General features: G+C 39.9%; 1 protein-coding gene across 2 annotated transcripts; it reads left to right on the top strand.

The window, feature by feature from the left end:
- Window positions 1–3,204: 3,204 nt before the first annotated feature.
- Window positions 3,205–16,492, top strand: LOC123610875 (cell surface glycoprotein CD200 receptor 1-like). 2 transcript variants are annotated; one of them, XM_045502053.1, is made up of 3 exons: window positions 3,205–3,310; window positions 12,796–12,855; window positions 16,058–16,490. In XM_045502053.1, the coding sequence occupies exons 1-3, from the start codon at window positions 3,247–3,249 to the stop codon at window positions 16,411–16,413; spliced, it is 480 nt and encodes a 159-aa protein (XP_045358009.1). In that variant the 5' UTR covers window positions 3,205–3,246; the 3' UTR covers window positions 16,414–16,490. The 2 variants fall into 2 exon arrangements, with proteins under 2 accessions (XP_045358009.1, XP_045358011.1); XM_045502055.1 differs by lacking the exon at window positions 12,796–12,855 and having other exon boundaries at window positions 3,208–3,310; window positions 16,058–16,492.
- Window positions 16,493–17,569: the final 1,077 nt, after the last annotated feature.

Raw genomic sequence — 17,569 nt, 5'->3', positions numbered from 1 at the left:
CCCACTCCAGAGTGCTATCCAACATGCATCTACCCTGATAGCCCCAGGACCCAAACCTAGACCACTAGGGAGAGTCCTTGTGCTCTGGATCCCATGAAATCATTCCAATTAGCCAATGTATGGGAACCCAGGACACCAAGTGAACTCCACTCCATTGCCATACAAAAGCTTCTCCCTACAGTTCTATTACCAGAACAGAACCTGGTTCATCCCCTGTGTGGCCAAGCATGGCAGCCATCTTTCATTTGAAATTATAGACAGTTTGCCTTTCATCTATCTGAGTGTCATTGTGTTGTGTCCACCATCAAAAAAAATCTTTCGATCTTATAAAACATTGACACTATGGGCAAGATTGCATGGCCACAACTGCTTACTCTGGCATAGCTTCTTGGGGGTCTGCTCTCGCCTTACTGATTTATTCCAAATCACCAGGAGAACAGCTTGGGAAGTGTTGCCTATTGGTAAGCTTGTGCTTTAACTTGCAGCCTGCTGCTGTGTCTGCTGGTGGTTTCCATGTGTCTCCTTACCCAAATCTTGGTGTTGGAAGATTAAGAATAAACAAACAACAGTCCTAAATGGCTAGACTCCACTTCCTGGATACAATTAGGACAATAGGAGCAATAGGCCACATGGGTCACACACTTTCCAGGTCCAACCTTAAGTTGTGTTTTCAGTCTGCTGTAGACTGTGTACTTGTGTCTCCCTCACCCCAATTTTTGTATTGAAGCCTGTTTTTCCAGTGTGATGGCATTTGGAGGTGGAGACTTTGGGAGCTGATTAGGTTATAAGGACATAGCCTTCATGAGTGGGAGGAACGTCCAGAGAAACTGCAGAGAGCTAGCTCATCCTTTCTACCATATGAGGACATAATGAAAAATTGGTCTACGAATTAGCAAGCAGTTTCTCAGCAGACACCAAATGTGTTTGGCATCTTGTTCTTAGACTTCCCAACTCTAGAATTGCAAGAAATAAATTTCTATTGTTTATAAGTCACCCAGTCTATGGTGTTTTGTTGTAGTAGCCTGAAGAGACTAAAATAGGGGAATACACACTCTGATGCAATAAGCAATCAGTTTTAATTAATTAATTAATAAGTAAATAAATTAAGTATGTCACAAATTAAGTTAGACAAAACAGGATGCTGTGGCCGTTTTAAAACAGTTAATATGGCTCAATGTAGGTTAAAATAGGTCCTTTAATGATTGAAACATTCTATAAGACCTAATCAACAATTACGTGATTATTCCCACTGGGTCCCCATTTGACACCTCAATTGCACCTGTTCTAAAACATGCAAAGAATAAATGGTGCCTCAGGGTAGCTTATTGCAACCTTAGTGCCAGTGCTGCATCCATTAAAACCCACATGCCCCAAACACAACATTATTAAAATTAGTAATGACATCTGATACGTTTTATTCAGTGCGTATTTCAGCAGTGTTTGAGTTTGCCGTCATCTCTAAAGGGGCACAATACACCTCTACTGGACTGCCCTTGGATGATCGCAGCAGCCCTGCTGTCACACTCAGGCTTTGCAGGCAGGATTTTAACTGCGTCCACCTTACCCACAAACACAAGTATGATATTACATTAATAACATTTTCATCCAAGGAGTTTTGTTTACCATACTCACTAAGGACATACAAGTCCAACAACTTTTAATCCCTTTTGGGTTCTGGAGGCAACAGATTCTCATTTACTAATTTTACTTAATCTCCCTGATGCTGCTAAAAACAAATGACCTTACATTAACACTCATCGCCAATAAAAGGCAACTGTTTAGGGCAATTTATGTACTCAAATACCCCAAATAATCAAGATTAAAACTGACGTAGAGATCAATGGGTCGATTTTAATACAGTTCTTAATTAAAAAAAATATTGTCTAGGTCCATTTTTAAGGCTCTGTCTAGAGGAGTCAGTTCCCCTTCTTGAGCAACTGATTAAATCATTTCCCACACCAATTTCCCTTATCTGGGCTTTCCCAGTTCAGGCCCCAGGACTAAGTACCAGACAACTAGGAACAGGCCCATATACAGTTATGCACAGGAACCTGGAAAAGTATTCAAGTTAGCCTTTCTGGGAGTCCTTCAAACCTAACTCCACCCCACTTGCCATGCATTTGCTGCATTCTACAGCTCTAGCTTGGCGTTACACTGTCTATGAGGGCCCTGTGTGGTCCTCTGTGGCAGTCTTCTCTTTTTTGGAGCTGTAAGTAAGAAAGAGTTCTGCTTCTCATCTATTCAAATGTTTTTTGTGTTGTGTCTCACCATCAAATGAATCTTGAAATCTTCTAGAGCAAGAAGAAAGAATGTGCTCCTTGCTTCTCTCTTAGCTTCTGGTGGTGTGCTGGAAATCTGTGAAGTTCATTGGCTTGTGGAGGGTGTGCCTTGATCTCTGCCTTCATTTCTACATGGCCTTCTCCATGTGTGTATGTGTCCAATTTCCCTCTTTTTGTAACGACACCAGTCATTGGATTAAGGTTTAACCTAATCCTGTGGCCTCATTGTAACTAATTAGATCTGCAATGACCCTGATCAAAATAAGGTCACATTTGAGGAAATGAGGGTTAGAATTTCAACAGAACACAATTCAGCATAATAGGAAGCCTTCATTAATCCACACATTATCTCTATCCTATCTGTGGCCATCAATTTTAATTTTTTGGTATGTACCCAAGAAAATAAAGGCCTAAGTAAAGCAAAAGATATGTACAAAACACAAATGTTCACAGAAGCTTTAATTGTATTATTCTTGAAATGGAAAATCCAAGTACACAGCAAAATAGATGAATAAATTATGGCATGGTCAGACCAAAGAACAACTACGTGGCATTATAAAAATGAACCATGGAAAGAATTTCATTTTTATGGAGTTCAAAAACTGGCAAAATGGTGATAGAAGTCAGAGTAAAGTTTCTCTCTCGGGAAGGGATATTGACAGAGAAGGAACAGGAAGGAAACTTCTTGAAGAGTGGAAATGGTCTTACCTTGGTTTTGGAGGTGACTATCTAGGTGCATACACGTAAAAATTCATGAAGCTATCCACTAAAGATTTGTGCATTTTACCATGTGTAATTTATGCTTCCCAAAATGCTACTTTCTAAATGAATTGCTACATAATTAATTTTGTCACTTTAGTACTTCGCAAGAACCAATGAATTATAGGTGTTGGGTTTTTTTCTTTATCACTCAACAAAACTCAGAAACATTTCCCGTTCGTGGCTAGTCCGTGGCTAACCGCTCCAAATGCATACTCAAGGGAGAATGTCAGCTTTGAGGGTACTGATCTCCATCAATATCATGGTGTCTGGTAAGTCTTATGCTGTGACATTTTTTTTGCAAAAAGTAAAGATATTTTCAGTAGTGACAAGGAGGCCCTTTATCCACTCATAAAATGGTTTGTAATTTGTCCTAGTGGCAGTGATAAATTTGTTTATTATCAGGTAACCTTCTGATCTACCCTATGTCAGTGGTGCACTGACTAGTTGTCCGGCTGAGTCCAGAGTAATGTGGAGGCCCCTGAAATGGAGTGAAACTGAACTTGTGTGACTAGATAAAATGTAGTGTTTCCTCCAGTGTTTCGGTGTGCACTTTTATTGTCTCTGAATTCTCATTTTTTGGACCTTATGTTTGTTTGTGTGATTATTGTTTCTCCTTTGATATTTCTAGTATTTCCACCTCACAGGCTAAGAAGGAAACCCTAACTTTCTACTTGGGGTTTTTAAATTTTAAAATAGAGGCAAAAAGTATATGGGGAAAATTTGTTTCAGAAAACAAAGATCAGAGAACATAAGAATATAGTAATGATTATCTATTCAAAGTGTCTGATTTCAACCTCACACCAGAACAAATGGAATGTTATCCCAAAGCATGAACAGTAGAACGAATGAGTGGAGGAGCTAAAATTAGGGTAGACTCAGGCAGGTGGAAACAAACTTTTGAATCCGTCCTGTCTTTCCTTCCAATCATCTGAAAGAAGTTCCAAAATATTCTGAGCAACACTGGCTTCCACATTTCCATATATGTCCAGTTAAGTGTGAGGAAAACCAGTTCTTTAGAGAAAGAAAGATGGGAATCTAGGGCCAGGAAAGATGAAAGAAATTGGGAGGGAGGGAGGGAGGAACATTTGGGAAGAACTCAGAAGACAGTGAATAGCAGATTTGACTCATGAAAAATCACTAGAGAAATACTTACATGTGGCAGGAAACAGATGGCAACAAAAAGATGTAATTGAAAAGAGTAATTAAACCTGTTCATGTAATTGACTCCATTACATATTTGGAGGGGAAAAACCGTAATATTGAAACATGTATTTGATAAAATTAAACATCCATTTAGTATAAAAAGGTGTTTGTTTGTTTTTTGCTGTTTGTATTTTAAGACTTAATTTTTTTTCAGTGCAATTTTATGTTTACAGCAAAATTGAGAGGAAGGGGCAGAGATTTCCCATATACCTCACCTCCTAACCCCACCTAGGCACAGATTCTATTTCATTATCAACATCCCCTCCAGACTGTTACGTTTGTTACAAGTGATGAACCTACCCTGACACATAAGCATCTCCCCAAGGCCATAGTTTACATAGGGTTCATTTCTCGGTCTTGGGCATTCTGTAGGTTTGAACAAAAGTACAATGGCCTGTATCCATTACTATAGTATCATACAGAGTAGTTTCACTGCCCTAAAAGTCCTGTGTGTTCTGTGTATTTATCCTCCCTCCCCTCTAAACCATGGCAACTGCTCATCTTTTTAGTGTCTCCACGGTTTCTGCCTTTTTCTGAATATTTTATAGTTGGCATTATGTGGTATGTAGCCTTTTCATAGGCTTTTTTTCACTTAGTAATAGGTATTTCAGTTTCCTCTTTGTCTTTTCATGGCTCTGTAGGTCATTCTTTTTAGCACTGAACAATATTCTGTCGTCTGCATAATCCTAATTTATTAAAGCCATTTACCTACTGAAGGGCATCTTGGTTGTTTCCAAGTGTTGGCAACTAAGAATAAAGTTGTTATTAACATCTGTGTGGGGGACTTTGTGGAGACAGAATTTTCAACCTAACTGGGTAAATACCAAGGAGTGCTTTTGCTGGATCGTTTTGTAAGAGTATGTTCAGTTTTTTCAGAACTTGTCAAACTGTATTCCAACGTTGCTGTAGCATTTTGCATTCTCACCAGCAATCAGTGAGTCCATGTTGCTTCCTATACTTGCCAGCATTTGGTATTATTAGTGGTGTAGATTTTGGCCATTCCTTGTGAATTACTGTCACTCATTTCACTTCTATATAAATATACTCTATCCAATTAAACATATATAAATATATTTATATAGTTACATAGTAAATATCTATATACTATATACAACATAAATATATATTCAAAGAATACATTATTGCTCTTATTATTTTGAATAAAATGTTGTCTGTTGGATCAATTAAGAAAAAGAAAAAGAAAGCTTTTATTTTACATTCTCTTATTCATTCTCCAATTGTCTTTCTTCATTAATGTAGTTCTGAATTTCTGAGTTATATTATTTCTTTCTCCTTGAAGGACTCTTAACTTTTCTTACAAGGCAAGTCTACTGGAAGCAACTTCCCCCAATTTTTGTTTGTTTGAGAAAGTCTTTTATTTCTCTTTCACTTTTGAAGGGTAACTTTGTAGGATACAGAATTCTACGGTAGTGGGTTTTTTTTATTAACATTTTTAATATTTTATTTCATTCTCTCTTTGCATGGTTTCTTAGGAGAAGCTGGATACAATTCTCATCTTTATTTTTCTATGAGGTGTTTCATTTCTCTGGAGTTTTCTCAGATTTTTTTTTATCATTGATTTTCTATAGTTTGAATATGATATGCCAGTTTATTTCCCTCAGATTTTTTTCTTGCTTTGTATTTTCCAAGCTTCCTGGAACTTTATTTGGTATCTTTTTTTTTTTTTTCTACGTTTATTTATTTTTGGGACAGAGAGAGACAGAGCATGAACGGGGGAGGGGCAGAGAGAGAGGGAGACACAGAATCGGAAACAGGCTCCAGGCTCTGAGCCATCAGCCCAGAGCCCGACGCGGGGCTCGAACTCACGGGCCGCGAGATCGTGACCTGGCTGAAGTCGGACGCTTAACCGACTGCGCCACCCAGGCGCCCCTTTATTTGGTATCTTATAGTAACTTGGAGAAACTCTAAGTCATTGTTTCAAAAATTTCCTCTATTCTTTTTCTCTCATTCTTCTTTCTTTTGAATTTTCCATTACACATGTTTTACACATTTTGATAGTTGTCCCACAGTCCTTGGATACCTGTTGTGTTTTTTTTTAATTGTTTATTCCCTCTTTTTTCAGTTTTGGAGGTTTCTATTGATATATTCTCTAGCTTAGAAATTCCTTCCTTAGCCATATCCAGACTATTAATAAGGTCGTCAAAGACATTCTTCATTTCTGTTAATGTTTTTGATTTAATTTTGCCAATTTTGCCTCATGTATTTTGAAGCTGTTACTAGGTATAGAGCCATATCTTGTTTCATTGTACCATTGTTTTACTTTATTGTCCCTTGAAGGTATCATGGTTTTTACAAGTTGAAGGTATGCCAAACGTGCATTGAGTACATCTATCAGCACCATTTTTCGAACAGCATTTGCTCACTTTATGTCTCTGTGTCACATTTTGGTAATTCTTGAAATATTTGAAGCTTTGTCATTACATTATATTTGTTGTGGTGATCTGTGATCAGTGATCTCTGATGTTATTATGTAATTGTTTTGTGGTGTCACTAACCATGTCCATATGTCCATGGTGGATGTAAGTGATACGTGTGTGTGTGTGTGTGTGTGTGTGTGTGTGTGTTTTGGCTCTTCCCCCATCTCTGTCTCCCTCTCATCAAGCCTCCCTCACACAACAATATTGGTAGGTCTCCATAAGACACAACAATATTCATATTAGGCTAATTAATAACCTCCCAGTGACCTCTAAGTACTCAAGTGAAAGGAGGAGTTGCATATTTCTCACTTGAAATCAAAACTTAGAAATGATTCGTAAGCTTAGCGAGGAAGGCATGTTGAAAGCTGAGACAGGTCAAAAGCTAGGCCTCTTGTGCCAGCAGTTAGCCAGGTTATGAATGTGAAGGAAAAGTTCCTGAAGGAAATGAAAGTGCTATTCTCATGAACGCACTAATGCTAAGGAAGTGAAACAACCTTATTGCTGATAAGGAGAAAGTTTCAGTGATCTTGAAAGAAGACCCACACAGCTGCAACATTTCCTGAAGCCAAAGCCTAATGCAGAGCAAGGCCCTAACTCTCCTTGATTCTATGGAGTCTGAAGGAGGTGAGGAAGCTGTGAAAGAAAAGTTGGAAGCTAGCAGAGGTTGGTTCATGAGGTTTAAGGAAAGAAACTGTCTCCATAACACAAAAGAGCAAGGTGAGGCAGCAGGTGCTGTTGTAGAAGCTGCAGCAAGTTATCCGGAAGATGTAGCTGAGATAATGCATGAAGGTGACTACACTAGGGGCACCTGAGTTGCTCAGTGGGTTAAGCATCCGATGTTGGCTCAGATCATGATCTCATGGTTTGTGAGTTCGAGCCCTGTGTTGGGCATGTGCTGACAGCTCAGAGCCCGGAGCCTGCTTCAGATTCTGTGTCTCCCTCTCTGTCTGCCCACCCCTGTTTGTGCTCTGTATCTCAAAAATGAATAAGTATTAAAAAAAAGTGACTACACTAGAGAACAGATTTTTAAAGAGACAAAATGGTCTTATATTGTAAGAAGATGTCATGACTTTCTGAAATTCTCTCTTTCTCGTATCCTGTATGTTTGTTTTTTGCTATAGTTTTCCAGTTTCAATAAGCAGTGAATCAATGAGTAAATTGAACTCTTTTGTATTATCCTACTCTGCCTAATTATTTTTGGAGGAGTGGGGTGTGGGGGAAGCATATATTTTTTGTTTGTGTTTTAATTCTCCTTTTATTTCTTTAAACATCCTCACCACATTTATTTTATGCCCGGTGTTTCATAAATCTACTATCTGAAGTTCTGAATCTTATTCTTCTCTAGGAATAACAGATGGCAGCTAATAAAAATAATATTATCTGACTTTATGGTTCCTTGTTTCTTCCTGTGTTTTGTAATTTTGAAATGTCAGCTCAAAATTGTGTGGCTTTGAGTCTGAAAACTGGTTTGAATATAGAAACCTGGTGAAGGACCATGATTTTCCATTATCACAGCTGACCCCAGTTCCTACTCACTGCTCTGGACTGAATGTGTCCTCCAAAACTCTTATGTCAAAACCCAATCTCCAATGGGATGTCCTTTGGAGATGGAGCCTTTGGGAGGTAACTTTGTCATGAGGATAGAGCTCTCAGATTAGTACCTTTATAAAAAGAGACCCAAGAGAGCCTGCTTTTTCTCTTTCTCTCGCCCTCTGCCACTCCATGTGAGAATACAGTGAGAAGACAGCTGTCTACAAGCCAGGGAGTGGGCTTTCGTTGGACATCATGTCTGCTAGTACTTTGATCTTAGACTTCCAGCTTCTAGAACTGTGAGATAAAGTGTTTGTTATTATGCCACTCTTTGGTATTTTTGTTGCAGGAAGCAAAACTGATGTAAGACACCCATTTATCCTTGATCTGGCCATATAAGGCAAACCATACCGTCTTTGGCTGCCCTTCTCTCTTACCCTTAAGAACACTAAGGTTTAGCTGGCTTTTGCCACAGATCTTTCAGGTCAGAGCCTCTTGGTTGTCATTCTGGCCTCGCTACTGTTTATGATTATGTACTTTGCCCCTGACTATTAAGTGCTGTCACCTTGTCTTGGTATTGCAGAATCCTATCTCCCTCTCTGTGGCCAGCCCCACACTTTCCCACAGATGATGGGAAGCTCCCTAGATAGTGTGCATGGATATCAGCAGTCTGGTGATTTGGGAGAAGGCCCACAACCCTGAACACTTCAGGGAATTTCCCTCGTGTAAATAAAAAGGAGGGTTTCAGAATTCTGTCTGCTTTTGTGGGATGGAGAGAAGACACAGAATCCTAAGACTTCCACCTCAAAAGGAACCTCGGGAATGAAGAAGGTACCTCCTTAGGAAAGGTCTGAGAGACCTCCCAGAATCTCCAGCTGGGCTGACAGGTGAATATCTTTTTCTGAAGAAACCAGGCAGTAAAGACTGGTGGGAGGTGGGTGGGAGGGGTGGGTGGTGGTGACAGCTCCTTCAAGTGTGAAGACACGAGCGATGCAAAGCTTTCAAAACATTCAAGGAAACATGACATCACTAAAAGAACAATATCAAGCCCCAGTGGCTGATCTCAAAGCAATGGAGCTCTGCATGCCTGACAAAGAATTCAAAAATAGTCTACTTAAGGAAGCTCAGTGAGCTACAGGAGAACACAGTTTGACCCCTAAATAAAATCTAGAAAACAATCTATGAGCAAAGGGAGTGTTCAAAAAAAGAGGTAGAAATCATGTAAAGGACACAACGGCAAATTTTATGCAAAGACTACACTGAAAAATTCAATCAAGAGTTCCAACAGCAGAGTCATCAAGCAGAAGAAATAATTAGTGAACACAAAGACATAATTTGAAATCATCCAGTCAGAGATAAAAAGCAAACCAACAGAAAGAATGGAAGTGAGGGAAGAAAGTCTCGGGATGTTATGAAACCCCAACAAACCAAGTAATATAGGCATTACTGGAGCCCCAGATAAGCATAAAAGAAAGGAGCAGAAAGCTTATGCAAAGTAATAATGAGAGGCAATCTCCTAAATCTGTGGGGAATGAACATCCAGATCCATGAAGACCACAGAACTTGACTGACTGTAAAGAAATTTGCACTAAGACACATTACAATCAAATAGAAAAGAGAAACTTTTGAAAGCAGCAGAGGAAAAGTGAGTGGTCGTATATAAAGGATGCCCAGATTTCTCAGCACAGACCTTGCAGACCCAGAGAGTGGGATGATACCTTCAAAGTGCTGAAAGAAAAATCCAGCCATGGAAATCCTTCACTTGGAAAACCAGAAATAAAGGTGAGGTAAAGACTTTCCTAGAAAAAACAAGAAGCTGACAGACTTCATCAGTACTAAACTTAGCTTACAAGAAATTCTAAAGGGAGCCCTTCAAATTGAAATAAGAGGACGCTGAGCCACTTAGGTGGCTCAGTCAGTTAGGTGTATGACCCCTGTGTTTGTCTCAGGTCATGATCTCTTGGTCGTGGGGTCGAACCCAGATTGGACTCTGTGGTGACAGTGTGGAGCCAGGTTGGGATTCTCTCTCTATTCCTCTCACTCTGCACCACCCCAATCGAACTCTCCCGAAAACAAATAAAGAGAAATTAAATAAATAAATAAAATGAAACGAGAGGGTGCTAACCAGCAACATGGTGACATATGTAGAGTAAAACACATTGGTAAAGGCCAATATATAATTAAATTCAGAATAATGTAATCCCATAGTGGTGGTGTGTGAATTACTTTTAACACTAGTACACATGCTTAAAAAAACTTCTAAAAGTAATTATAGCTATAATAATCTGTTAGTGAATACACAAGTTAAAACTATGTAAATTGTGACATCGGTAAAATAAAATGAGGGAGGAGATGTAAAAATATTGAGTATTATATGCAATAAAATTACACTGTAATCAGCTTAAAGTAAGTATAAGGTGTTGTACATATGCCTCAGAGTTACCACAAAGAAAAACATTTTGTAGATACAAAAAGATATAGAAAAAGAAATCAAATCATACTGCAAAAAAAAAAAAAAAAAATCATCAGATCACAAAGGAAGCCAGCAAGAGAGGAAGAAAGGAATAACGGAACTTCAAAACAGTCAGAAAACAATGAACACAATAGCAATAGTACGTACTTACTTTCCTATCAGTTGTCTTAATATAAATATAGGGGCACCTGGGTGGCTTAGTTGGTTGAGCATCTGACTTTAGCTCAGGTCATGATATTGTGGTTTGGGAGTTGGAACCCCATATTGGGAGCCTGTTTGGATCCTCTGTCCTCCTCTCTCTGCCCCTCCCCTGCTTGTTCTCTCTCTCTATCTCTATCTTTCTCTTTCAAAAATAAATAAACATTTAAAAAATTAAATGGACTAAATTCTCCAATCACATGGTATATAGTGGGCAAGTGGATAAAAAACCAAGATTCAACAATATGCCACCTACAAAGACTGACTTTAGCCAAGAATATACGCAGGCTGAAAGTGAATGGATGGAAAAAGGTGTTCCAGGGAAATAAAAACCAAAAGAAGGTAAGGATAGCTATATTTAATATTAGAGAAAATAGACTTTAAGTCAAAAACTGTAAACAAAGACAGAGACCTTCACTCTCTAAAGGTAAAGAAGTAATTTCATCAAAAGAATTTAACATTTGTAAATATTTATGCATCCAACATCAGAGCACTAAATATATAGAGCAGATATTAACAGACCTGAAGAAGAAATAGAAAACAATACAGCATGTACAGGGAACTGTAACAACCCACACTGAGAAATGAACAGATGATTCCAAATAAAACCAATAAGGAAACAATGGACTTGAACAACACTGTAGGCCAAATGGCCCAACGGACATGTATAGAACATTCTTTCCAACAATAGCAGAATACATTCTTCTCAAGTACACACAGAATATTCCACAGGATAAATCATTAATTTTAAAAAAAATTGTTGTGTTTTACTTCATACAGATCTTTTCAGACCCAGATTTGAAGTAGATTAGGACTAATCTGATTGTCAGAGAAGTCTTTGATTGTCAGAAAGTCTAAGGGAAGGAATGCATGTGGGTCCCAGGAAGGATGGAATTAGAAACTTTAGCTAGTTTCTTTCTCTCTCTCTCTCTCTCTCTCTCTCTGCTTCTGCTTCATTCTTCCCAGGATAGATGCATTAGTCAGCAGTCCTCAGGGAAACAGAATAATGACGAGAGAAGGGAGAGACAAAAGGAGAGAAGAAGGGAGGGGAAAGAGAGAGACTTTTTAATGAATTGGTTCACATGATTGTAGAGGCTTGGCAAGTCCAGAATCAGCAGGCTGGGCAAACGACTGGACAGCCAGGAAGAGGAGCAGTTTGAGCCTGAAAGCAGACTGCTATAGAACTTCCCTTTCCCAGCAAGTCAGTCTTTTTTTAAATAACACCTTCCACTGTTTGGACAAGGCCTACACACATTATGGAAGGTAATTTCCTTTACTGAAAGTCTATCCATTTAAATGTTAGAATCTTATCTAAAAAAATACCTTCACAGAAACATCGAGAATTGTGTTTAACTAAATATATCTAGGAACCATGGCCTCACCAAGTAGACACATAAATTTAGCGATCACTGTAAGAAAGGGGGAGGAAAAGAAGAATGGACTATTCTCAATCTGGTTCCAAAATTCTCGTGAAAGTACTCTCATTTGTGCAGCTGGGTGAGGTGCCCACCAGTGTACTGAACAAATTTAATCAGGGGGTGGATCTGGAGAAAACACTGTACTCAGTCCCCTTCATGTGAGGTACCCATGATGCAACAATTCACTGTGGTTAGGAGAGGAGTGGAGGCAGGGTTACCCTGGAGAAAATTAGTGTCTAGTACAGAGCAAGGTGTCTCATAAATGGGAAATCATTGATGAAGAGCTTATGGCATAATTTTCAAATGTTAACATGGTTTTCAACATAATGACAGAATAACTTCTAGTTTCTGTTTTGTAAACCTTTTTTGTGGAATTTGATTACAAATAACTGATTGTCTATCATAGTGTATGTAAGATGTGGATAAACAGTGGCTTGCACTCCATTTAAGTCTCTAAAATTGCTTTCATTCACTTTTCTCTCAATATTTTCTAGCTTCAACAAACAGTTCACTTACGGACAGACAACAGAGAAGTTTCATACTCCCTGTGGAAGGTAATATGATTTTTAATTTTTTTCTAGAGGCCAGAACTAAAGGGAAAAAGTGTTGAACTTCCTTAGAAACATGGTTGATGGTCTGGTCACGGGGCCGTCCTGAGCCTGGTCTCAGTACTGAGGTGTGAGGGATCCTGAATGACCCTGGGCCTCCTCCCCCCAGGCAGTACACATTCCATCTGAGGATTATGGAGCTCTCCCTGTCAGGCACTGTGCTAGGCCATATGGGGAACACGGGGACAAACAAGAGTAGCTAGAGCACCAGAGCGCCCTAAGGGGCTCATTTCGCGGGGGAGCCCAGATGTCAGCACAGATGGCAGTTGACGGAGGAGATGAGCACTCACATCAAGTGTGCTGGGAGTGTAGAGGAGAAGGCGAAGCAGCAAGGCTCTGAGAAGGCTTCACGGCAGGTGCAGCGTGTGAAATGGCTCTTAGGGGAAGAGGAGCGTTTTCGTGGGCAGAGAGTGGTCTGTAGGCCACCCCAGTCTGCAGGAACGATGTGAGAGGAAAGACCCAGATATGCAGCGGTGCTTGGTGTTTTCTTTGCGAAGTGTGGGGGCGACTGAGGCATGATAAGATGGCGAAGGTGAGTCCATCTGCAAAAGAGGGCTTTCAAAGGCAACACAAGACATGTAAGTGCTGTCTTCGGGCAGGGAGAGGTCTCTGAGGGGTGTGAGATGGAGGGGATCACACCCGTGTCCCAGAATCCTGGACCTGCTGCAAGGTCAGGTGTGAACCGAAGAGGGGAGAGATTTGAGACGGACACAGACGTCAGGAGACTTCTGCAGGAATCCGGGTGTGTGGTGATGGGGTCGTAAGCTAAGATCTGGCAGTGAGGACAGAAGGGAAAAGCCCAAAATCTCATAGGGATGGGTCTGTGTGCAGAAGGGCTGGAGGAGCCTGGAGGAGAGTCATAGACACAGGATGCAGAGAAGCTGGAAGGTGACTGCTGGTTCTGGAGCCAATAGGAGGATCCACCCACTATCCCGTGACGTAGGAGGTGAAATGACGGTAGTTGATCACAGGGCTGTGAGGAGATTATATTTGTTAGACAGGTGCCAACCCCACTGAGTGTGGAGGAATGACTGGTCACTGGTGAATTATCGCAACAGGTGTGAATAGAGAAAGAGGAGGACAAAGAAAGTGTGAATAACAGGAATCACAGAAGTCCCATCACAGGTGAAGGGGGATTGCTGGAGGGTCCTAGAGCAGAGGAAGGTGAAAGAACAGAGATTGTCCATGGTGCTTGTGATCCTCACCCTGGGAGCCACTTCTCTGGAGACGGCGCCCCTGTTAAAAATGCATATGATTATTTGATTTGCTAGTAATTTCCTTTTAAAGAAGAGACTCTGATCTTGAGAATAAATAGCAGGCAAAATATTAAAACCTTAGACTGTTCACAGGCAGAAGTGCAAACCCCTGAGAACACAAAAGAACATTCACAGCGTGTTCTTCACCACCCTCTTCCCTATTTGATTTCAACTTCAGTATCTTGTTTTTGGGCACATGGATGTTCACCCACACCCCCTCTAGCTGTTCTCTAAGCAGCTAACTTTTTGCTTGTCTCCAACCTTGGCCAAAGCTCATTTTCACTGTATACACGGGGTGCCACTTGTAGTGGTGAATGGATCATGGATTTCACTGCCCTCTCAGATCTGCTGTAAAATCTGCCCACCACCCCCCATTGAGGTACATGGGTAGCTCAGTCAGTTAAGCATCTGACTCTTGATTTAGGCTCAGGTCATGATTTTATGGTCGTGAGTCAAGCCCCATCCGGGTTCCATGCTGGTCCGGGTGTGGAGCCTACTTAAGTTTCTCTCCCTTTCTTTCCCTCAGCCACTCTCTCAAAAATAAATAATAAGTAAATAAGTAAGTAAGTAAATAAATAAATAAATAAAATATGTAAGTAAGTAAATATTCTCTCTTGCTTCCTGTAGTTATGGGATCTTGATTGGTCTGTGAAATGCGAGGGCATGAGTCCATCATCACAGAAGAGGCAGGGTACACCAAAAAAGGAGAGGAGGGATCTCAAATGAGAGTTTAGCACCCACAAGCTCCATGCACAAAACAATTTTGCCCCATCACGCTAGTTCTGCTCAATGTAAAGCGATGAGCTCCTTGCCAGTCAGCTGGGTTACAGGTGCATGGACCCTGACTTCCTTAATCCTCTCTCAGCAAACCCCTCCCAGTCAGGGACCCATTATGTTGTATGTCGCAGGGCTTAATTTTGACTTTAAAGTTGGACAAGAGGAGTGAATTTATGTAATTCTTGTAATTCGAATATACAGACGCAATCTGTGAGCAGAGTTTACAGTTGAACTGTTTGGCAGTGTACGTATGACTCAATAGGAAGGAAGGAAGGAAGATCTGTTGATTTTACTGATTGTGATTCTCCAAAAATAAAATTAGCTTTAAAAATGTCCAGATTGGTCAACATGAATCCCATCTTAAGTTTTTAATGATTATGTTTGTCCAAATTGCCACTCTTAGGGGTAAGCATTTAGTTCTGATATTACAGATTTATTCTCTCTCATTAATACTTAGGAGGAGAGGGGTGGGTGGGTGGCTCACTTGGTTAAGCATCTGACTTCAGCTCAGGTCATGATCTTGCGGTTCGTGAGTTCAAGCCCTGCATCAGGCTCTGTGCTGACAGCTCAGAGCTTGTAGTCTGCTTCAGATTTTCTCCCTGCCCCTCCCCCCACTCACACTCTCTCTCAAAAATAAATAAACATTAAAAATTTTTTTTTAAAAATTCTAGGTGGAGAAAACCAAATCATCAGTTTTTCTAGTTTCTATCCTAGTAAACATGAATTACAAGATAAATCTAATAGTCTCTATGACAAAAAGATTAGATTTAGATGATTTTGTCCGTTAATTCATATTGTGTTTTCTTGTTTGTTTCTTACATATCAAAGCCTGTGAATCAATGTACAAATGCTTAAAATATTACTCACACTGAAAATAGGTATAGTTTATCTAAGACCACAGTATAAAGGAGAAAAATGGGTTCATCTTTGGATTTGTTTTAATGTGTTGCATGCATTTTGCACATGTTTAATTTTTTATGTAAGCCTAATATTTTTGGAATAAGGTTACCGGCAAAGTCATTTTCTAGTATACTTTAAATATTATGTCATAGAAAATTTAACATGGATTTCTTTTTCAACTTTTTCTTCATCATTTGCTTTGTGTGTGTGTTCAGCTAACACTTCCCTGTCTAAGCCTGTGGATACAAAGGCTGTGCTCTCTTGCCCTCCGATCACCCAGAAAGCTGTGCTGGTAACAATAAGATGGGAAATAATCCTCAGAGACAAGCCTTCCTGCACCAGAGCCTACAGGAAAGATACAAATGAGACCAGGGCCATAAACTGTAGTGACGAGACAATATCCTGGGACTCCAGACCTGATCGGAATCCCGCCCTTCAGATCGATCCAGTGGCCGTCACTCATGATGGATATTACAAGTGTGAAGTGGTCACAACTCATGGGCATTTCTCTCATGGATATCACCTGAAAGTGTTAGGTAAGGAGCATCGTATATTGTGGGATGTCAGATAACCAGATTTGGACTGAAACAGATGTCTCTCTCTATTCCATATCCGTGTGTTAAGACTGAAGCATTTTCCCCTGCATCTCTGCAGTGCCCCCCGAGGTGATGCTCTTTCAACTTGAGAATGGAACTATCGTGTGTAGGGCAGCTGCAGGGAAGCCAGAGGCGCAGATCTCCTGGACCCCAGGGGGAGATTGTCACACTGTGGAAGAGCCACTGGGCAATGACACAGTGACCGTCCAGAGTTCGTGCCGCTGGGAGGACCACTGGGTGTCTAATGTGTCCTGCTCTGTGTATCATCTGACTGGCAACAGGAGTCTGTCCATTGAGAGGAATTCTGGTTAGTAATTCCAGCTTTTGTATGATGATTTCATTCCTTCAGAGAAGCTATGGAAGAATGAAAAAGGAGTGTATGGTCAATTTCACTCAAGGATAATTTCTCCAGCCCCTCTTTTATGTCCTTCTTCTCCACCATTCAGAATTATGTCCAGAAGACTAATGCAGAAGTTTGTTTTAAGAAGCCATATTTCAAATGATGTTTACTTTTTAATAATTATAATAAAATAATTTAATAATTTAAATTATTAAATGTAATTATTCTGTTCTATGCAAGTAGTAACTTGCCTTGAGTAATGAATGTACTATTAAAATAATACTTATGGTTTTAGGAGAAGAATAAAGTGTATTTTTAAATGAATAATTATGCTTTTTAAGAAGGATCCAGTCACTCATAAGTTTTCTTCACAATTTTTTTTGGTAGGATTTTATTTTCCAGGTTCTTCTATAAGTTCTTAGCTATAGTATAATAAACTCAATGATCAATTTAAAGTTTACTCTAGGTACTTCTTAATTGTCACTAAACTCACTGACAAAATTAGGAAACTCCTCTTAATGCTATTTTCACATGGTCAAATGTATAGATAATCCATCAGTTCCTTTGTTTTCTTGAAGACATCCCTTCCTGAGTTTTTACACACTCTTGTTCCAATCTGACCTGCTGGGTCAGTCGACTGCTGCAGAGATATTGTCCTGGACACTTTCCTTCCCTCGGTCCGTCCTCTGCTTGATTCCATGTCTGTTTAATTGAGTTTCTTCTGCCTTCCTGACATTTGCTAGTTTTAATGTCTTTGTTTTAGGTATGAAGCTTTTCTTTACTCTGGTAAT

This window comes from Leopardus geoffroyi, chromosome C2, assembly GCF_018350155.1.
Source record: "Leopardus geoffroyi isolate Oge1 chromosome C2, O.geoffroyi_Oge1_pat1.0, whole genome shotgun sequence".
NCBI classification, from domain to species: domain Eukaryota; kingdom Metazoa; phylum Chordata; class Mammalia; order Carnivora; family Felidae; genus Leopardus; species Leopardus geoffroyi.
Note: the sequence above shows the minus strand (reverse complement) of the source record. Positions and strands in the feature narration are given on the sequence as shown.